The 23427-nt window shown below is 31.1% G+C and overlaps 2 protein-coding genes across 2 annotated transcripts; one reads left to right on the forward strand and one right to left on the reverse strand.

The window, feature by feature from the left end:
• Nucleotides 1-1185: 1185 nt before the first annotated feature.
• Nucleotides 1186-1462, reverse strand: LCP9604111_8265 (uncharacterized protein; the record flags this gene model as incomplete). The annotated part of the gene is made up of 2 exons (XM_039076389.1): nucleotides 1186-1285; nucleotides 1338-1462. The coding sequence occupies 2 exons, from the start codon at nucleotides 1460-1462 to the stop codon at nucleotides 1186-1188; spliced, it is 225 nt and encodes a 74-aa protein (XP_038925650.1).
• A 760-nt stretch (nucleotides 1463-2222) lies between these two features.
• LCP9604111_8266 (serine/threonine-protein kinase) lies at nucleotides 2223-3696 on the forward strand (the record flags this gene model as incomplete). The annotated part of the gene is made up of 3 exons (XM_039076390.1): nucleotides 2223-2440; nucleotides 2506-3083; nucleotides 3161-3696. The coding sequence occupies 3 exons, from the start codon at nucleotides 2223-2225 to the stop codon at nucleotides 3694-3696; spliced, it is 1332 nt and encodes a 443-aa protein (XP_038925651.1).
• Nucleotides 3697-23427: the final 19731 nt, after the last annotated feature.

A 23427-nucleotide genomic window follows, 5' to 3' on the forward strand; every position in this document is an offset into this window, starting at 1 on the left:
CTTATCTCCTTTTTCTTTTCGGGCATTAGACAATAGCTTTATCTTTATACACAATCCTAACCCGTATCAAAATTACAACAGTATAGAGAATAAAATGTATTTTAAGAAAGATTGCTATAGTTAGGAACTAGAAATCAGAAATCTTAAGGAGAAAGCTCAAGAAAGTCGTTTTAAGGGTTTAAGTGTTGGCCGATGATTCACTATACTTTAAGTCAATTCCAGATTTACTAATCAGTAGCAGAACATGCGATCGTTCATCCACAAAGCAGCCCATTGCCACAAACTTAGGCAAATCATATAGTAGTCCTAGATTTAGAATATATATCCCTCCGCCTAGTGATTGAAAGATACGAACAAGACAGAATTTGAGCTAAACCAGTATCGACAAGATTTCCGCCTAACGGTCACACCGGACATTGCCAGAGAAGTTAGTTCAGATTTAATGGCAAAAAGAGTCACTTTTCCTTCTCTGGATACGAATTCCGAAGATCTAATATATCACCACGGTCTTTGGAACATTAATAGTTTGAGAAGACCAAGTAGTCTGGTCTAAGTGGATCGCGTAGCCTAGAGCTTCTCCAAGATAGAGCAAGGAGTAGTCGGGAACCAATCACACATTAGCTCCTAGTCCATTACTCCCCCGTTTTGTTTTCAAGCGATACTTCTTCGTGCATGATGCCCCAGCTCACTGTCAATCGCTCCTTGAAAAGTAATTATATTGATTTGATGATATTCCTCCGCCATGCCGTTGGTTATCACAGCACGACTACCTAGAGAATCAAGAATCACCAGTTACAGTAGCCATATTACACTGCTTTCTCGATCTTTATTACAAAGGTAAGATCAAGGGGCACTGGCTTATCACATCTATGCTTTCAGTCACAGCTAGTTATCAGTCGAGGAGCAGAATATTTTATATCCATCGTTGTGGGCGTTTTTCGTTTTCACCTATTCTCTACCCATGCTACTTTTTGAATTATCAATACTACCGTGAGCCAAAAAAAAAAAGAAAAGAAAAAAGAGGGAAAATAGGTTGCTGCTCTCTGTATACATATATCTGAATCCGGATCTTACTGGACTGTCTAGTCCTGCTAGGTCGGTCTAGGCATCGGCTGTTCAACAAACTTCCGTCCCCAGAGAATCTAAAGCTACAGGTACCAGGAACCCTCTCCTGTCCCAGCCAAGTCAGATAATGTGCTCTCGGCTGATCCAGCCACCAGCGGCGTTGTAGTAATCGACGGTACAGTGCCGCCGTTTGTCGCTTCTGCTGGTGTGCCAGCCGTTCCTAAAATCTCTCGTCAGCGGCTTGGTTGTAATGAGGGATGCGACTAACTTACACGACTATAGCACTCGCAGCCCCGGCAGGTGCTTGGCTAATGACCAAGTTGATAATCCTCGTCTTCTCCTGGGGATTGTTCGAGTACATGTTAGGCGGGTCGAAAGTAACATTGCTGGCATCCATGATAAACCAAGAGTTGCGCTATCTTTGAGAAACTAAGATGGAAAATGAGCTCAGAAAAATACGGTTCTTGGCACAGGCAGTTGGTGTTTGAATAAAATTGAGCCATGGCGAACTCAAGTCAACTTATATTCCTTGCTCACATCAGAGCCCAGCTAGACAATGACCGTCTAGTCACTCATCTCGGTCTTCGATTCATGGACTTTGTTTTGGTGATTGAGGTGCATAAGCGCTGGCCCCTGTTGAAACTTAATGTGGCCGGCCACGACTAACTATCCACCTAACGTGCTCGCTCCTTCGGTAAGTACATTATCGAACAACCACTTAGAATCATTCCAAGGGCAGGGCGCCTATTGTAACGCACTAGCTATACGTGACCAGGTTTCAGGAAGGCGCACAAGGATCAGTTCTACGCTGGTACTCCGTCCGCATTGGTTGCTAATTCAGTAACTTGGGTACTTGGCGGCGTGACACTACGGTTGACGTTGACACCGGACCGCCATTTAGGCCAATAATAACAGCTCAGGTTGCTTAGTCATATCACACCACAATGAATAAAAATAGTACGCGCCATGGCGCGAGTTCCGTAACAATTCTGAGACTCGTGCATGTCGAGGGACCATAAATGTACCCCGAAGGCCTTGCTGCACGCTCTTTGAGAACGTCTATCCAGTTTCTCCCAAAGTTTCGGACTTCCCCATTACAATTCTGCATCTCTCACGAAACATTCCGGTCGGCAACTCTCGGACAACGCAGCGCAGCCATGAGTACCTCGTCTCCTCCCACTCCGCCATCAAGGGCCTTAATAGATGGCGAACTGCGATTCAAAACTATTACATTACCCTGTGAGTGGGTGGAAGATTACCGCCCAGGTGGTTATCATCCAGTCGTTCTCGGCGACGTCTTCAACCGCCAGTACAAGGTCATCCGGAAACTTGGCGAGGGCTCCTACTCAACGGTTTGGCTCGCCCGTGACCTGGAGTAAGGTCATCTTTTGAATATTCTACCCACGATGCTATAGATTATCGTTACTCATTTCCTTTAAGAAATAGTGGATATGTCGCCCTAAAGATCCTTGTGTCGGAAATCTCGGGATCGACAACCGAGCTACGAATCTTACGCCACATTATCGAAGTTGCACCGGTAGAAGGGACCCGATATATCACGCGACTGCTAGGTGAGTTCGAGCACCGCGGGCCCAATGGTGTCCACAAGTGCCTGGTATTTGAGCCCATGGGTCCGAGTGTGAATACTATGGTCGAGGAGCTGCCGCAGTTCAAACCTCGTAGGCGAGAAATGAAGATTCGCTATCCGCTTCAGATGGCAAAGAGCATCCTCAAGCAATCCTTGCAGGCCCTTGTATTTCTCCACGAAAATGGTATCGCCCATGGAGACTTCCAGCCGGGAAACATACTCTTCACTCTTAACGATATCGACTCGACGCCTGAGGACTTACTCCGGCAAGAGGAAGATGTGCAATCCCGGTCGATCTCGCCTCCCGTGCAGAGGCTAGACGGTAAACAAGATGGATGGGCTCCTCGATATCTTTGCGTTGCGCAGCCACTAGTGCCCTTTACCTGCTACGCCGAGGGGTTTAAGGTCAAATTATCCGATATGGGCGGTGGTCAGTCCCTCCCGTTTCGATTATCTGTCCCTTTTTCTTGACGAATATCTATACTCATACCTGACTGCCTTGGATAGCATATTTCTTTACCGACCCGCCAGCAAAGCCCGTTACTCCACTCGGTCTTCGAGCTCCCGAGTTTATTCTTACCGGAGCCGTCGATAATACCGTTGATATCTGGAGTTTCGGTTGCCTTGTCTTTGAGCTTATCACCGGACAGCCACTCTTCTGTATACCATCTTCCGAGATGGAAGATGACGATCATCTTCTCTCCCTCACCGCCCAGCTCGGCGCCCTCCCCGACGAGTTATACAAGCATTGGACGACCTCGTCTCTCTACTTTACGCCCGAGAGGAAGCTCTTTAATTGCCAGCTTGGAGGAGTCGCTCCGGGGGAGGAACCGCTTATGGTGGAGCAGACATCCATGGAAGAGTCATTCGATCGGACAGGCCTGGATCTTGATGAGGAGGAAGCCCACAAAGTGAAGGCACTCATTCGATGGATTTTGCAATATGATCCCGCGAAGAGACCTTCGCCTGCGAAAATCTTAGCTGATCCATGGTTCTGCGAGATTGACGTTGAGAGCGACTCATCCAGGGCATCTATAGTCTAGTATCAGTCTAGTATCTTGCATGATCGTTGTCATACTCCAGACAGTGGTACTCCGCTTATGGTCTCTGGTGTTGTGTTTCTGGGTTCGGAGCAATATCCGAGTCAAATCAGAACCACCTCAAGTGGCCAATCCTTATTATGATGACATAAGAAGCTAGATTTGGAGGACCAGATATAGCCTGAACCGGCCGTGATGCAAAGAAAATGGGTTCCGCCGATGCCCTGCTCTCTCGCTGCCATTGTGACCCATTCCTGAAATAAGTAATGTCAAAACCAGTCTTTCCTTTTTCCATCTGTAGGTGTCGTAGCGCTGGCGTCACGCCGCTACCTATTCGCCACGGTGCCTATTCCCGATGCTACTATCGCCCACTCTGTTATATATCAAATATTTCTTCATGTGAACCGTGCCTTCATAAGCCGAATCGGATTCCGGACTTGTGTGCTTCAGGGCTGTAGGCTGTAGTATCACGTAAACGCTTTGCATCTTCTGACTCTGTTTGTAAACGTTGTCTCTTTGATCGTGATCGCTTAGGAGCTGGCGGACATTTCAACCTAGAGTGGTGAAAGTCGCTAATTAATGCCCGCCCGAGCTTTTCATTCCAAAGGACATTGACACGCCGAAGATCTTCGTGGATGACTCCCAAAGCTTTGATAGCCTTGTTCGGCCTTTGAATCTCCTAGCAAAACCAAGACGCCAGCTGAATCAACACTATATTTCATTATGCCCTAGGCCTCACGGGCATATGACGTGATCTGAAGGTACAGACGCCAACGTTAACTGATGTCATGTGCAGACGGCAGTTGAGCTAAATAGGAGCCTTTGTTTGCTTTTCCCCGCCCCGACGCGATGACCATACTGCATGTTGCCAGAGGTTGGTTCTAGAGTTCGAGGACACTTTAGCCATTTCACATCCTCTAAGTCAATGATAAACAAACGGCCATCTAGGTCATCCTATAGCATATTACGCCACTTACTATCGCTGTGGACAACTCTGTGCGACCGGAGTACAGCTAGAGCTTTGTCGCGCTCCCAGTGAAAGAAGCTAGAATTTTTATTGTTAATAATATACTAAAGCCGCGTTCTAGACCAGCTTAGTATCATCATCTGCGCCATTAATTTGCCATAGTACTAATATATAACATAGGGTATAAAGGTCCTAAGGTAGACAGGGATCTATTATCCCTGTAAGCTCCTAAGGTTATAATAATTGTCTACTTCCACTTAAAGGAGATACTGCTTCTCCGCCGTAGTAGCCTTAATTATCACAGTGTATCTGTGTAATAGAAGAATAGCTTTAATAAGGTAACCTATCCGACTATAGACGTAGAGTTATTTGACAAAAAACGGTGGTAAGGCGAATGTTCATATGGCAGAAAAATCTCAATCAATTCTCTAACTCTCTAAAACTAATAATAGTCCTAAAACATAATAATCTAATAGATAACTTAGTAATTAAAATGAATAAAATAAAAGAAAGGATATTTTTTAGGCGAAAAACTATAGGACTAGTTTTTCGGGCGGAAAGCCTTCTAAGTTAGTTTTTCTATAGAAAAACTAGCCTAATTAGTTATATAATCTAACTATATTAGGGATAAAAAATAATAGTATTTATCCTAGATTCTAATATACCCCCTAGCTTTTAAAGCGATTATAATTTAGAGCTTTAAGAGCTATCTTAATTAATAAAATTCTCTTTAATATCTACTTTTATAACTAATTAGATAACTAATCTTAGATATTCCTAGTAATTTCCTAAACTATTCTTATTTCTAGTAGGGTAAAGCTTTTATTAGACTATTAGTAGGTATTTCTATAATTAGAATCTAATCTATATTAATCTATCTAATATTAACTTCTTATTTTAACTAATATCTATTAATATCTATATAGTAAAGCTTTATATATATTAATATTCCTTCCTTTATTAATAAATTAATAGTCTATTAATTATTATATATAATTAAGAGTATATATAGTAGTTTAAATCCTAGTATATAGAGGACTTAATACTACTATTAGACTATTTTTCTAGCTTTAATAAATATTAGAAGCTTAGCTTTAGTAGTTAAAGTAGTAACTATCTTTTATTTAAATACTTTCTAATTAATTAGACTACTATAAAGTTTATAAATATATCCTTTTAAACTTTTCTAGTCTTTATTATTACTAAATAATATATTATTAGTAAAAACCACTAATTTAGCTATTAGTTATATTATTAATATCTTACTTATTAAGTTATTTCTTCTAATCCTATATTTAATAGCCTAAAACCTAGTCTAATATAGGTATTAGATAATATAGTTAATAGTATTAATATATTTAGGACTAAGGTTTAGTAGGAATTTAGCTACTTTTCCTATTACTTTTATAGTATCTAGTTTTAAGATAGTAATTATATATTATATAGATCTAACTTTAGCCTAATATCTATAGATCTAGCTTAATATAGTAACTTTATTAAATGGTTTTAATAGCTTAATACTTATTAGAGAATTAACTTTTTAGCTAATAATTAGATTATATTTTAATACTATACTTTTAATATAGCTATCTTAGTATAGTTAAAGCTTCTTCTAGTCTCTATCTTATAAAATATAGATATTAAGAAACTAGCTAGTATCTAATTTATATAGTTCCTAATACTTTTTTATTTATTAATCTAAAAGTATTACCTATTTAATATACTTTAGGTAGTTAACTATAATAATATTATTAATATAGAAGAAAATAATAATACTAATTATTATAAAAATATAGGGATCTTCTAATATTAGAATTAATCCTAGCTTAATAAAGATATATATTACTTCTTATTACTATAGCCTTAGTACTATTCTTAGACTATATAATACTTTATATAATATCTAGTATTTATTTAAAATTTTAAATCCTAATAGGTAATATATATATACCTTACTTTATAGGATTAAGTTTAAAAATATATTAACTATATCTTATTATTTTATATTAAGGTTAAATACTACTATAAGTATAAAGATCGCTCTTATAGTTTTAACTATTAGTATAGTAACTCTTTTTTTATCTATTATTATCTATTAAAGATCTCTTTATATATAGATCTATACTTTAAACTTTTTAAGTATACTATCTATATTAAATTTATATATAAAAACCTACTTTAAAGGTAATATCTATATACCTTTTATATTTAGTATTAAGACTTAAAAGAAGGTTTCTTTTCTTTATAGGGTTTTAATCTTAAATTCTACTATTACTTTAAATTCTTTTATATAAATATAGTTTTTTAATTCTACCTAATTTTATAGTAATAGAAGAAGCTAATCTTTATAAGGTCTTTCTTTTCTTTTAAACCTTTTATTTATTCTAGTTAAGAATATATAAATTAATTTAAGTAACTCTTCTTTTTCTAGTATTATATATACTTTATAATCTATCTCTTCCTTCTTCCTTCTAAATCTAGTCTTAGTAATAATATTAGTAAGGTTAATTCTATCTAATCTTAGTCTCCTATAATCTAACTAGACTAATAAAGATTAAGATAAAGATATCTTTTCTTATAATATTAGGGTCTATTTAAGCTTATATTATAATTAAAGCTTACTCTCTAAGATAGGATTATTATAATTATTCTTATTTCCTATTTATACCTTTCCCTTAGATTTAATTAATAGTATTATTAAGATAGGATCTAGTATTATTAATATAGTATTTCTTACCTATCTCTATATTTCTAATAATAATAATAATAGAATTAGTCTTAGTAATAGTAATATTAATAGAATTAAAGGTTAATTTAATAATCTTAATAAGTTTAGTAATAATAAAGCTTATAAAGATAGTAATATTAATAAAGGGATATCTATTAGGAAGAATCCTAGTATATACTCTTTTACCTAAACCCTTAGTTTATTTAATATTAGGGTTAGTAGTAAATTAGATAATTCCTTTTATATAGTAATAGGTATTTATTATTTCCTACTTTCTTTTTCTTATAACTCTTTCTCTCTATTATCTTTCTATTAATTACTATTATAATTATTTTAATAATTATCCTTATTATTAATCTATTAGTTATCCCTATATAAATTAATACCTTATTAAATATACTTAGTATTATTATAGAGAGCTATTCTAGTAACTAATAGTAGTATTTATATTTAACTTCTTAGCTTAGTCTAAGTTTAATCTATTATTAATACTATAAACTAATATATTACTTCTATATTATTAGTTATTATATTAATTATATCTTTAAATTCTAGTTTCTCTAATAATTTATATTACTAAGATTTATTAAATATAGTATTTCTTATAATATTAACTCTTTTATTCTTACTATCTTTATATAGGAACTAAATTCTATATAGGTTCTTTAATATATACCCTATTAAATAGCTAATTTCTATATAAGGTACTATCTTTTTAGATTAGATATATTTAAGATTAATAATTTATAAGTATACTAAATATCTATATACCCTTAGATTTAATAGGTTAATCTTCTAGTACTTAATCCTATTAAGTATAATAAGTTTTATAAGTTCTAACTATAGTATAATCTATTAGTTTTTAATCTTTATTAGAACCCTATTTATAATATATACTACTATATATATTACTTCTATTTATATAGTCTTTAGAAGATTAGTATTATTAATAAAGGCTCTTACTATTTTAATAATTATTCTTCCTAATCTCTTTATAAGGCTATTTATTTCTAATAGGTTTAGTAGTAAGTATTTAATAATATATCCTTTAGCTTTAATTATACTTTCTACCTTATTACCTATACTCTATTTATTATTATAGTAGAAAACTCTAATTCTTATATTTAACTAATTTTTAATTAGAATAATAAATTTCCTAACTACTATTTAATAATTATTCTTCTTAATATATATAAATATAAAGTAATACTTAATTCTATTAAGGTAAAAATATATTAACTAAATATATCTATTCTATATTAGTTAATTCTATATTAGGTTAAAATATATATATCCTAGTATACTATAGGTTATACTAATCCTTCTCTAAGATATCTACTTTAGTATATCTACTAGCTAATAAGCTTTATATACCTAATTCTTAGGATTACTTCTAATAATTATTATACCCTCTATTATTTTAGAAAGTTTTTTAATTCTCTTCTTTCTAATATAGCCTAGGTATCTATACTATAGTCTAAGTAAAGCTTTAGATTTTAGTTCTTTTCCTAATCTTTTTAATATAGTAAGTACTAATAAATTATTTTATATTTTAGGGATTTTAAATCCTAACTAAAAACCTAGAGACTAAGATAACTATAAGAGATTCTATTCTTTATATATTTTATATAGTAGGATTCTATCCTTCTTAATCTAGTTCTTTTTAAAATTTAGGAAAGTACCTATTTTCTTAAATATAAGGTTATAAGTAATAAGGTTTATATAGAAATTTAAAGAGTACTTAATATTATATAAAGTTATTTTCTTTATCTAACTAGTAACTAGATTAATACTATTAATTTCGACTTTTCTAATTCTAATAACTATTAATACTATATTACTAACCTTAATTATATTCTTAGTTTCTTTAAAGGTAATAAAGAGGTTATAGTTATTATAGATATAAACTTATATACCTATATTAATTAGCTATCTTTTATTTATTAGTATAGTTTTATAGGTTTAGAAGATAGTATCTAGAGTTTCTTCTTCTATTATAAAGAATCCTAATTCTTTACTTTATATTATTATATTTACTTACTAACTTCTATTCTTTCTAGATACTATTCCTAGTTCTTTATATTATTTATTAATATATACTTTCTATATAGGATCCTCTTTTATTACTTTATCCTAGGCCTTCTTATATTCTAGGTCTTAGTTATACCCTTCTAGTATTATCTCTAGGTAAATATCCTAGTATTTCTATACTAGATAGTTATATTTATCTCTAGATCTATAGGGATATTTTCTCCTAAAGAATAGTATATTATTTATAGATTTAGCTTATTTACTATTTCTAGTTCTACTATTCTTATTAGTAGTTATTAGTTAAGCTTCTTAATATCCTTACTAGGTTAAGAAAATAGCTTTTAATATACCTCTTTATATAGCTTATCTACTAATAGTACTATCCTATTAAGTCTTATAGTAAGATAATAGCTTACTAAACTTAATAGTTCTTTCTTATTCTATCTCTTCTTAGGATAGACTTTACTATATATCTCTAAGTCTTACTATAAAGAATTCTAGTAAGATTATTATAATTACTTATAGGAACTATATTACTATATCTTTTACTTTACTAACTTTAGCTATAATATAATAAATATATAGAATTTCCTATTTTAGTAACTATTTTTTAATATTTATATTCTAATCTAGACCTTAGTTTAGATTATTCTACTTAACTCTTAATTTTAATCTATATATAGGATTATACTTAGGAATATAGTACTATTATAGATTTTAAAGTAGTATCTAGGGAGAATCCTAAGTTAGGAATACCTAATAAGATAGAAGAATATTTAATTTAATAGTATTTACTACTATATTAAATCCTTAGAGACCCTTATTATAGGTAGCCTTTTTTTCTTAATATTTACTATTTAGAATATTAAAGATATTATACTAATTATTCCTATACTCCTTTTTAATATCTTCTTATTTTAGTATAATTAGTATAATTAATCGATCTAGTTCCTTTTCTAGTTTAGGGTTATAATAATCCTAAATATTATATATTTAGGTAATAGCCTAAATTATTATAAGCTATAGTATCTAATTAGATAAATCCTTTAAAATTATATAAGAAAGGATTATAGAGAGAGGATAATAGTCTACTATAATATCTAAATTATAGTCCTAAACGAATTCTAATTATAATTAGTTATTATTACTTTCGGTATTAAGTCTTATTTTTAAAGATATCCTAGGTATAGCTAGGTATCTTAATATTAATTAAATAGCTTATTTAAAATAAGATAAAAAGTTAAAAAATTATAAGACTTAAATTTAAAGCAATTCTAGGCTTATAACTAATAGAAAAACAGTAGTAAGGCGAATATTTATATAGTAGAAAAATCTTAATTAATTCTCTAACTCTCTAAAACTAATAATAGTCCTAAAATATAATAATCTAATAGATAACTTAGTAATTAAAATAAATAAAATAAAAGAAAGGATATTTTTTAGGCGAAAAACTATAGGACTAGTTTTTTAGGCAGAAAGCCTTCTAAGTTAGTTTTTCTACAGAAAAACCAGCCTGGTTAGTCATATGACCTAACTATATTAGGGATGAAAAATGATAGTATTCATCCTAGATTCTGATATAGAATAAAATCATAGTACCTATCTAAGTAGTAAGTAACTCCTCTAAATTCATAAGTTAGGGTCGCTCTAAGGCCTATACTATAAGGATATCCTAGGGATAAACGGTAGTATAAGTATCCTAGTTACCTATAGGATACTTAGTAATAAAGGCTATATAGTTATTATAAATAGATTAGGAAGAAATATTAGTAAAACTATTATAGGAAAGACTAGATTTATCTTAATACTTATAGTAGGAATATATATCCTACTTAAACTATAGTTCCTATAATATACTCTTATAAGGGTATTAAAAGCTATAACTAGGTCGCGAACTATATCTATAACTACCTTAATAAACTTAGAAGGGAAAAGGAACTATACTTCCTTATTATCCTTATCTAATATACCTATAGTTACTCTAAGGGTCCCTCTAGTTATTAATTAAAATTACTCTACCTAAGAAAGAACTATTAGTAACTAGAAACAATTTCTCTTAATATTAGTAGGAACCTAGTTCTAAGGTTAATATAAGTACTATTAGAATATAGTTAAAATAGCTAAGAAGATATACTAAATTATATATATAGTATACTTTTAAATAATATATATAAGATTTACTATATAGTATATTAATATAATATTAGATTACTAAAAGGAAATAATAATTATCCTTATCCTTACCCTAATCTTAGTTAGATAATTATATATATAAGAGATACTAGGCCTACTAATAAAGAATAGGGTTTATAATAGTTTTCTAATATATTCTCTTTAAACTAATAGTCTTTATTATTATATTAAGGATTTAGTATTATTATATAGATAAAATAATTAGAAGAAGGGGTTTAGAGATTATAGAAAAGTAGAAGGAAAAGGGTAGTAATTATATTATAACTATAATTACTTACTATAAATCTATTAAAGGAATATAATTATATCTTAAATAATAGCTATTATAAGTATATTTCTTTATATAAATACCTATAAAGAATATAACTATAGAGACTAAATTTATACCTTTTTAAATCCCTTATTACTAGAAACCCTATATAAGAAGCTATTCCTAAATATTTTCTATATTATAGAAAAATATTAATATCCTATAGAATATAGTCTTTATAAAAATATATATATTCTAGTAGAGAATCGGTATAAGATTAAAAGTAAATTCTAGAAGTCTATATAATAATTCCCTATAAAGAAGATAATATATATCTATATATTATTAGTCTTAAAGAAATATAATACTTATATAGCCACCCTTTTAAAAGAAGTATAAAATATAGAGTATATACCTTATTAGTTACCTTCTCTTTAAATTATTATATACTACCTTATCTTTTTTAATATATCTACTACTTTACTTTCTTTATTATAGAAACTCCCTAATACCTTCCCGATTCTTTATCCTTTTATCCTTTAATATTTCTATTTATATATAGATAAGGATATCTATATAGGGAGAGAGAGATAATTATAATAGATAAAGGTCTATATAAGAGGGAAATATATATAAACCTATATAGGCTTAGGAAGGAATATCTATATTATTATATATCTATTTCGATATCGATCTGTAAGGGGTTCGTTATATAAATATAGGTAGATAGATTTCCTTATAGTTTAGGACCCCCTAGGGGCCCCTCCGAGACTGGTAAGAATTAGTCTTAGTACCTCATTAATACATTATGTTCCCTCTATAAAGCCCTTTATATCTTACCCGGTTAATAGGCCGTACACCTATATAACGTATACCTTTACAGAAGCTCACTATAGGGCTTGATAGTTACATTCTTTTTTAGAGTAGCTTCTAGGCTATACCAAATGCGGATATATACTAACGTGGCCTCCCTACCCGACAGCATTTATTAGACCACAGCCTTCCCCTCTCTGACTTACACTACCCTCAAAAGTCTAATACTTGTGGTTTTTAATCTCCTATCTTGCTTCGATATATCTATATATATGGTATTAGCTTAATTTAACAGCCTAGTAACCTATATAGAGTTATTGAGTTTAAAACTAAGTACTAAACGGATACGACTAATAAGAGATCAACTAAATGATTTCTAAAATCTATATATAAGGCTTAAGGTAGCCTTAGTGGATTATAACGCTAGTATCGAAAAGTTATTAGCCGTAGGATACCCTAATAAAAAAGACATTTATATTGCAGATTATATTCAGTCTACTAAAGATTCTAGACCTATTACTTCTCCGACTTTAACGATATTTAAGAGAAATATAGCTCTTATCTTTATAGGTCTAAAAATATCTAATTTAGATTCTAACTAAATAAAGACGAAAAATAAATAGATTAAAATATAGTATAAGATACTCCGCTCTTAGAATATCTATATTCTTATTATATAGGCGATAACACTTCAGCTATTAACCTAGAAAACTTTAGGGGGAATAATAGATATAACCTTTAGTTTTCTTATTAAGGACCTCTAGGATAAAAGGATAAATCGGATTCTGCAGAAGATTTTAGAGACTATATAATCTCTAGCCGAAGAAGAGCCTTTAAAATCCTTAGGTTTCTTCAAAGCCTTCGTTAAAATAGTTTCGAAAACAGAACTTAACTAAGAATATATAGCTAGAATACAACCGCCCCTTAAGCGAAAACGTATAGAATAGATCTTAAGCGAATATAGATCAGCCGGTATAAGTAGATAAAGAGAAACCTCAGTAAATACCGAACTGTATATAAACCAGTATATTGCTAGTGATATTCCTAAAATATAGCAGAGCAGGCGTAAGTCAAAGATTCTTTATGATATATATAAGGGAGCTAACGGCTTAAAGAAATTGACTATAGATACTTAGTATTACCTATCACAAAGCTACTAGCTCTAGGAGATAGGCTCTTCAGTACACTTCAAACTAGTTATCAGTAGTAATAGGAACGCACAGTTAGTAGAATAGAAACTTTAGATTATTTAAACGCACTTGTGCCTAAAAATTAAAGCTAGGACATCTCTATCAACCTCTTAGTAGGCTATAAAAGTAGCCTCTAACTTATCGACGATTTAGAGGCTATATACGTCTAAATATTATGACTGCTCTAATGATACACACTTTATACCCTGTGGGAACTTAGCCTGTCGTTTCTTTTAATAGATTATCTCTGTTTTCCTAATATAGCGGGGTACTTATGTCCGCGTTAGGATTATAAACCATAACTAAATCACCTTTTCCTATTATTTCCCTATTATATGGCACTCCTTAGAATAATTTAACTCTACAAATGTTGTATTTAACTCTCTCTATCGCCTATATCCTAAAAGGCGCCTAGTTGGAAATTAGCGTATACTTAGACGAATGGCTAAAAAGCAGCAATAAATATCATCCGATATCATAACACTTGTAATAACTTTTGTGCTTAAACTAGTATAAACTATTAAGTAGATTATAGAGATTAGTGATAGAATTAGCGGAGAATGGCATTATATTTAGAGAAATGCTACCGACACGCGAAAATTGCTACCGTCACGTTGCCCACCATACTACTTTAGGTAAGTCTCCCGCTGGCCGCAATTTTCAACCAGCCTTTGTAATTTATTATAGTATGATCGATCACATGATTAAAAACAAAAAAGCAAAAGTCACCTGATGTAATCACATGACTTAGTCACGTGACTTAGACATATGTTTGGATATATGTCTTGGTCACATGTTTTGGTCACATGTTTTGGTCACTCACATGTTTGGTCACATGACATTAATAATGCGAATAGTAGGCAAAGTAAGCCAGATCATATGATCATATGACCAAGCATTATGGTCAAGTCATGTGATTATATCAGGTGACCAAAATAGGTAACCAAAGTATATGAAGTCATATAGCCAAAACAGGTAACCAAAACAGGTGACCAAGTCATGTGATTATGTCAGGTGATCTTTTGGTTTTGATCACATGGTAGACTATACCATAATAAATTACAAAGGCTGGTTGAAAATTGCGGTCAGCGGGAGACTTACCTAAAGTAGTATGGTGGGCAACGTGACGGTAGCAATTTTCGCGTGTCGGTAGCATTTCTCTATATTTACCACTTATTCAGGTGTACGGAGGACTGCTGTGTATAGCCTAATTTCGGTTTAAACGACGACGCAGGTAAGGAAAAGGGCGACGAAGAATCGAAATATTGCTGATTTCCGCTAAAGGCTGATGAATCAAGGCCACTTTTAGGAATAGTTTCTAGTGCGCTAGGTGAGAATTTAATACCTATCAATCCTAAGTTTTAGGAGAGGGGCTTAAGTAGGACAGCATGTGATCTAGTAATTGCCCTACCATGGAAAACCCATCGGGTACTAAGAGTGGGAGACCATTGAAGGTCTCTAGATCTCACTAAATGACAGAACATTGTTAGGCAATATGAAAATGAAAGGATTGCTGTCCTGTAGAATTTTATATATCAACTACCAATCCTTGAGATAAGCGATGCTAATGTAGGATTAGCATTGATTCTCTTAAAGGATAAGAGCGGTAAGGAGGAATCACGGTCGCTTAGATTGGTAAAAGTACGAGAAATAGTTTTAATATCATTTTTCTAAATATACCTAACGTTACCTTTGAAGCAGACTAGGGGTACTTTCCTAAGGTTACGTAACCTTCAAAAGCTGTTATTTTTGTAACTAGTCCTAATATCAAATATTTAACGTTATAATGGTTTTAACTAATACTTTATTATTTAGATATGTAATACTATAACTAAGAGAAGAACGAAGAAGTATATTATTTCTTTGTGGCTATCTGTGCCTCTAATATGCTCTAATCCTCTTTACTAGGTAGTTTATTAGTGTATTCTTTTAATTGTTCAATGTTTCTATTATATGACCAAATTACTTAGAGACTTTAGGGTAGTTATAAGTAGCCTAGATAGGCTCTATTAAAATCCAACTTTACTAGCTTTTCTACGACGATATCGATGTATATAGGTCGTGGGCTCTAAAACAGTCAAGGGTTGATTATCTTATCCACTGATTTAATTATAAAGGTTGCTAGCGACTTGATCTAGACCGAAGCGGACTAGTATAACCTTTTAGATTCTTCTATTTAGCCGGTTACTAGGGTCTCGAACGAAGACCTAAGGGATCTCTAGGTATTTCCTATCTCTATCGGTGAATGTTTAATATCGCGTTAAGTTAGATTATACTATATCTCGTATATTAATGTTACCTTGTCTGAGTAGAAAATGATAAGTGGTATCTTCTTAAGAGTTATCGGATAATGAGTTATATCCTGATTTACTTTCTTAAGAGCTAATTTATAGCTACCAAAGTCGCTATACCTGGTTGGGATGATTGTCGGCGGAGTTATTATTAGCAGGTTATTATCTATACTCTCTTATAAGTGTATTACCCTCAATTTTTTAATAGGATTTACTTCTTACCTCTTCTATCTTTTAATATATTAGTAATAGATAACCTTTGTATCTATTAAGCGATATTTCTTAAACTTTACTATCAAAACTCTATACTAAGTAAGCCTACTACTATCTTTATTTAAATAATAGCTGGTACTATAGACTATAGCTAAAAATCTTTATAAACTTGATATTAAAAGAATAGAGCTAGACCGAATATTCTAACTGGTTATATTAACAATAGCAATGCTTTACTCTAGCTTAAGTCTTATATTCTGGCTCCTATATACTAAGGCTTTAAGCTAGACAGAGTGGAGCAAGAGTTAACTTATTTATAGCTAGATTATAATAGGCGGTATTATTATTCTTAGCTCAATTGCGTCTATGGTACTTGTATTTAAAACGACGGACTCTGATAATAGTACGTAGATCAATTTGTTCAGCTATATAAAATTGTCCTAACCTAATACTAGATCTGCTACGTTCGACGTCTCCTATAGAAATCGGCTTTATTTTACTTTTACTCGTTTTAAATGAGGTAAGTATAGTAAGTAAGAATGAGGGTAATACTGATACTCTTTTATAGTATCTGTGTATATTAACTTTGCAGTTACATTTAACTTATATGATTGCTAGCTTATTTTTTGTTAGTATAATGGTCGTTTTGTCTTTAACCATTTATCAGTCGGTAAGTTTAAATTTATCGCTATATAAGATATTTCTTATTAATAGACTATTTCAGTAGTATCGCAATATTTTGCTTATATTATTTATATTTATAATTCTAGCTAGTTAAGGCTTTATTTATACGCAATTCATTTAATCTTAGTTTATATATATAAAGCCTATATCTGTAGTAACCACTACGTTTAATTTATTTTAGCGATATCTAGGCCCTAGGGCTCCTAAGTACTATAAAGCTCTCTGGGTGGCATTAATTGGGTTAATTGTATTCTCCCTTTATTCCCTAGGTATAATAATATTCGTATATATAAGACTATGTCTGTAGGTCCAATTTACAATGGTATGTACCTTGACTAGAATAATATCTTAGTCACTAATTTGCTTTATAGCTCTAAGTTGCTATACTAAGTCTACGGAAGGTTGTGATATCGATATATGTTTTCTGGGTTTAAGGAAGGATGTTACTGTAATAGAGCTCAATAATTCAACCTATTTTTTTAAAAAGATCGTTATATAGAACGATTTATTAAGCTTAAAGAAGATTGTTACGTCATTTTTTTTACTAGTAGAATGTATCTTTTGTTTAGACGATTTCAACCTATCTAAAAGTGCTCAATATCGCAGTAGATAAAGATACGCTTAGGCTAACTTTGGATAGGCTAACAATCTATTATTACCCTCCAGTTTATACTGCTTTTTCTTTTCTACTTCCCCTTCGCTCTAACTAGTATGTCCCCACTCTAGTATATCCCTATTCTCTAGCCTAACGTGATATCCTAATCTAATATATGGGTTAATAGGATAGGAAGGAATAAGTATAATAAATAGCCACAAGTAATAGATTATTGATTTTAGTATTACTATTAGTTTATTGATACTAGTTGTTTTCTACTACCGGTAATCTCTCTATAAGGTATCGATAGTCCATTTTGTTTACTAGTGCATTAAACTGCGATAGTACTATATGGTAAGGTAGGGTAAAAGACGTGAAAAGGGCCTTATTGCTAGTAGCGCTATCTCTGTGGTCTAAAATGCTCTAAAGCTACTATGATCTTAGCGGCCCTAGGATTCTATCCTGTTATTGAATGTAGAGATATTCGCTGGGGGGATTTCTTGCCCTCCTGCTTTCGTTCGCGCGCTTTCTGTAGTTATTTGCTATTTATGTTTCGACTCTGTTATTATTTTACGTAATATAGAAAAGAGATTAATAAAAGCTGGAGCAATAAAACGCTGCCTTTATCTTAATATCCTATAGCTATCGTGTAGTAGTCCTACGGATCCTAAGTACTATTATTAACACAAAATCATTGGTATATATTTTTTAGACCATTCGTTATTCCTATTAGCAGTATACTGCTTCTTTCTGGCCTCCTAGTATACAGGTAGCTAGTCTAACTGCCTCTAATCGACGATTGTAAGAATATGATAAGGTTCAGAGTAGGTTATTAAGACGTTACTCCGGTAGAGATCGCCCTAGTTCAGTATTTGGGCTTAGCTGGTTACAGTCGAATTGGATATCTAAATCTTGGTTTGCGATGTATCTTAATACAGTGGTATTTGTACTTAAAGGCGTATAAATATAATAAGATAAAGCACCTTTAATGTAACGGATAAAGGTCCGTACAAGAGGGAAACATATGTAAACCTGCACAGGCTCGGGAAGGAATATCTATGTCATCATACATCTGTTTCGATGTCGATCCGTGAGGGGTTCGTCACATGAACATAGGCAGATAGATTTCCTTATAGTTTAGGACCCCCCAGGGGCCCCTCCGAGACTGGCAAGAATTAGTCTTGGCATACCATCAATACATTGTGTTCCCTCCACAAAGCCCTTTGTATCTTACCCGGTTGACAGGCCGTACACCTGCATAACGTATACCTTTACATTTAAGTAACCAGGATAGGAGCTCTAGCCAGTCTTCGATAGGAAGGACCAAGAATTAAGCACGAGCGGTAGGAAACGAAACGCTGCTGCGATAATAGGGCCCTTTATTGGACTAGGCGGCACCATTTTTTTGAATATCTCTTCCTAGCACTCGAACATTTATTTATTTAGGACTAGGGACTAGGAACCGCCGTTTCCTTTGTATTTTGTAGCCTGGATTAAAGAAATGGATCTTGATTCGGAGTAGGAGTACTCTAAGAGATATCTATCTAGATATATTGCGATGCCGGTGGTATTTTCTGTTATTTCAGTCTACTTACTACTAGACATCGGCAAAGCCTACCCGGCCTATAGCCTAGCCCAGCCTAGCCTACTAATGGGCTGGGCTTTAGGCTGACTTCTTCAGCCTATACTAAATTATAGGCTAATACCCTAGGCCTATAGCCTATAATAGGGGCCTATATAGGCCTTATATAATATAAATAGGCCTCTAGCGTATAGATATATAACTAATATATTTCCGACCTATATTATTATATATCCTAATTACAGCTAGAATATTAGGAAAATTTAAAGAAAGGAGTAAAAATTGAGAAGATAGTACTATTAATATATTCTAATAATATATATAATTATTATTGACCCTACTCTTATACTTCCTCTAAGATATATAAAATAAAGTAGTAGGCTCTAGTAAATCTAGCTAAATTCCCTCTATCTTACTATTACTATTACTATCCCTATCCCTACTAACTAAGGAGAAAGGAGATACCTCCTATACCCTATTACCTTCCCTTCCCTCCTCTTTCTTATTATTATTAATTAGATTATACTTACTATCCTCTAGAAAGTTAGTATTTTCCTTCTTCTTAACCTTAGCTTTTATTAGATTAAGTAACTACTATAATTCCTTTATCTTAGTATCCTTAATACTAAACTTAGTTATATAATAGTATAGTATAAGTTCCTTAATTATCTTAGACTTTAGGTAATTATAGTAATAATAGTAAATATCTTATATAATATTAAAGAGTTACTTAATATTAGCCCTAGTTATTAGTATTAAAAGGATATTATAGGTAAGTTATATAATTATAGGAAAATAAGTTTTATTCTTCTATTAGAACTATAGAGACTTAGTATTAATAAGATCTAAAGGTAAAGAGTGGTTAGTATAGTATAATAAAATAGTAGGGAAGACTAAGGTATAGTATACTACTATTAAGGTACTAAGTTACTTTATTAATAGTTAGTCTTATAGACTTCTACTTACTCTTTAGTAGCCTATATAGCCTAGAGCTAACTAGTATTATAGCTAGTATATTAGCTAACCCTTAGCCTAAAGTAAGGTATTCTTAATAAGGTACTAATATATCTAGGAAGGATTTCTAATATTTATTATATTACTTAGGTTCCTAATAGTTATTTAATTAAAAGAATTAAAGTTAACTATTAGGGGTTAGTATTATCCTAATAGTAAAGAGGTCTCTTTTATAATTAGTTATTTATATATAGTATTTACTTAGCTTTTTATAGCTAGTAATAAGTATACTTAGTATTTCTAATTTCTATAAAATATACTTCTATTTTAGTAGTACCTCTATCTAATTAAAGTAATTAAAGAGGGTATTATAAATCTTAAAGGTAAGGTAGGTAGTTACTTCCTTTATCTTTAAGAGTTCTATTATATAGTTATAGAAAGGCTAGGTAATTTATAGAAAATAGTTAATTTAATACTATTCTAAATTACTAGGAAGTATTTCCTTATAATTATAATTAGTATAGAAAGATATAAAGAATAGGTATATTCTCTTTACTTAGTAAAGTATTAAAAAGGTTAAGTTCTACTAGGTTACTATATCCTAGATTAAAATAATATATAGTCCCTTCCTTTCTTATAGTTAGAAGAAGGTAGCCTAGTACTTTAGGCTAATATAGATATAAAGAGTAAGATTATAGATCTTTTTTAGTATCTTTAAGATTACTTATTTCTAATAATTACTATTTTCTTTTATATTCTTTAAATTCTTATTAGTCTAAACTAACTTAATAATATTATTTTTTAGTATAACCTATAGGTAACCTAGGAACTAGTTAAGAGAGAGCTAGATAATATAGGTAAGGTAGGGTATTTAGAATACCTATATATCGCTTAGGAGCCCTATTTAAGTAACTTTAACTAGTATTATATTATTAGAAATATTATTAATTATAATTCTAAATACCTAGTCTATAATCTTATACTTAGCTAAGGTTTTAAGAAAGATAGTATTAAGATACTTTTTAGTATATACCTAATAAAGTAGCTTAAACCTAAGTAGAATCTCGCGATATATCTAGCTACTATTAATAAAGTAATTAGTAATTACTATAAATCCCTAATTATATAGGGATATTTAGTAATCTAATATAATTAAGATTTTTATATCCTTAGATAGTATCCTAAATACTAAGCTTATACTCTTTTAAATATAATCGCGTAGATACTAATATATTATTATAATAGAAGGTATCTAGAGAAGAGATAGTACTATATAGGCTATTTAAAAGAAATACTAAAAGGACTTACTTTTAATAAAAGAAAAGGGTAGTTAATCTATAGTAATAAATTAGAGTAGGGCCTTATCCTAGGTAACCTTTAAATATTAGGCCTTAAGGGGTATATAGTCCTATTAATCTAGATATATTAGTAATAGCTAAGGATTAGGTAGTTAAAAATATACTTCTTTTAGAAAAAATTAGCTAATTCCTCTTCTTACTCTTATTATATTTTAGGCCTTAAGGTAGGTCTATATCTTTAGGTACCTTAATATAGTTAATAAGCTATTATAGCCCTTTCTACTACTTAGAAAGTTTAGATATTCTAAAATACTATAGTAGAACTTATACTAAACCTTTAGTATCCTATCTCTACTATAGGTAACTTAGTAGAAGTCTTACTATATAGGGAAGCTATAATTTATATCCTAGTAGATACTACCTTTTTATTTATAGTTTATTTATAGCTACTATTTAACCTATATCTTATTTACTATTTTATTATATAGGATATAGTCCTTTCTCTAGTTAGGGCTAATATAGGTAAAGTAGAATAGGGAGTCTTTAGGGATTATAGGGTAATTAGGCTTAATATTAAAGGGCCTAGCTTATTTACTAAGTAGTAGGCTAAAGGAAGATAGGGTATAAAAGGACTCTATCTAAGAGGTCTAGGGAAAGGAGGGAATATAGCCTATATTATAGGTTATATCTATATCTCTATTAAATTAGGTACTTTAGGATATAGTACCTAGTATAATAGTAGAAAGTAAGGGGATAGTATAAGGGAATAAAGTAATAAAGGGGGTAATATAGAATATATATAAATAGGAAGGATAGGTATATATAATAAAAGACTAATTCTATTATAATTAAATAAAGAAGATTAAAGATTAACTAGTTATCCTATTAGCTAGTTACTTAGCCTAATTTAGATAGAGATATATAGGCTATATAATATAGGCTAAGAATCCTAAAAAGGCCGAGGGACCTATAATCTAAGAAAAAAACTTATCTATATAGGTCTTATTAGCTAGGGACCTAATAGAAATTATAAGAATATATATACTACTTTTTAGGCTAAGAGTTTTTTACCTAAAAAACTAGTAACTAGTTTTTTAGGTAAAAAACTTTAAGTAGTAGTAGTAAAGTAGAAGTATAAAAGTAAACTACTTTTTAGGCTAAGAGTTTTTTACCTAAAAAACTAGTAACTAGTTTTTTAGATAAAAAACTTTAAGTAGTAGTAGTAAAGTAGAAGTATAAAAGTAAATTACTTCTTAAACTAAGAGTTTTTTTACCTAAAAAACTAGTTACTAGTTTTTTAGGTAAAAAAACTAGGAATAGTAGCAGTAAGGTAGAAGTATTATTATAAAAGAAATTATTATAGTTATATTTATCTATAAAAAAAAGATATATCTAGTATCTATTAAAATTTACTAATATAGCCTTAATTATTAACTTCCTTAAATTCTCTATTAGCCTTATTACCCTCCCCCTCTCCCTTACCTATCTTAATATTAATACTAATATTATTATTAGGCTAATATTACTACTATTACTATTACTACTATTAGTATTACTACTATTAGTATTACTACTATTAGTATTACCGCTATTAGTATTACTACTATTAATATTACTACTATTAGTAATATTACTACTATTAGTAATATTACTACTATTAGTATTACTACTATTAGTATTACTACTACTAGTATTACTACTATTAAGAAAGTACCTCTTATATTTCTAAAAGAATAAGTCCTTCCTATAGGTATCCTTTTTAGCCTTAATAGTTAATTTAAATAGATAAGTATACTCTAGCTATACCTCTTACCTCTAATTCTAAATATATATTACTATAGTAGCCTTATTAGGCCTAAAGAGTATATTAAGGTCCTTTATAATAGTTAGTATTATCTACTTAAACTACCCTACTAGGTATTCTAAAATAGTAGAGGTAGTATAA

Source organism: Penicillium roqueforti (assembly GCF_015533775.1).
Source record: "Penicillium roqueforti strain LCP96 04111 chromosome Unknown scaffold_31, whole genome shotgun sequence".
NCBI classification, from domain to species: Eukaryota; Fungi; Ascomycota; class Eurotiomycetes; order Eurotiales; family Aspergillaceae; genus Penicillium; species Penicillium roqueforti.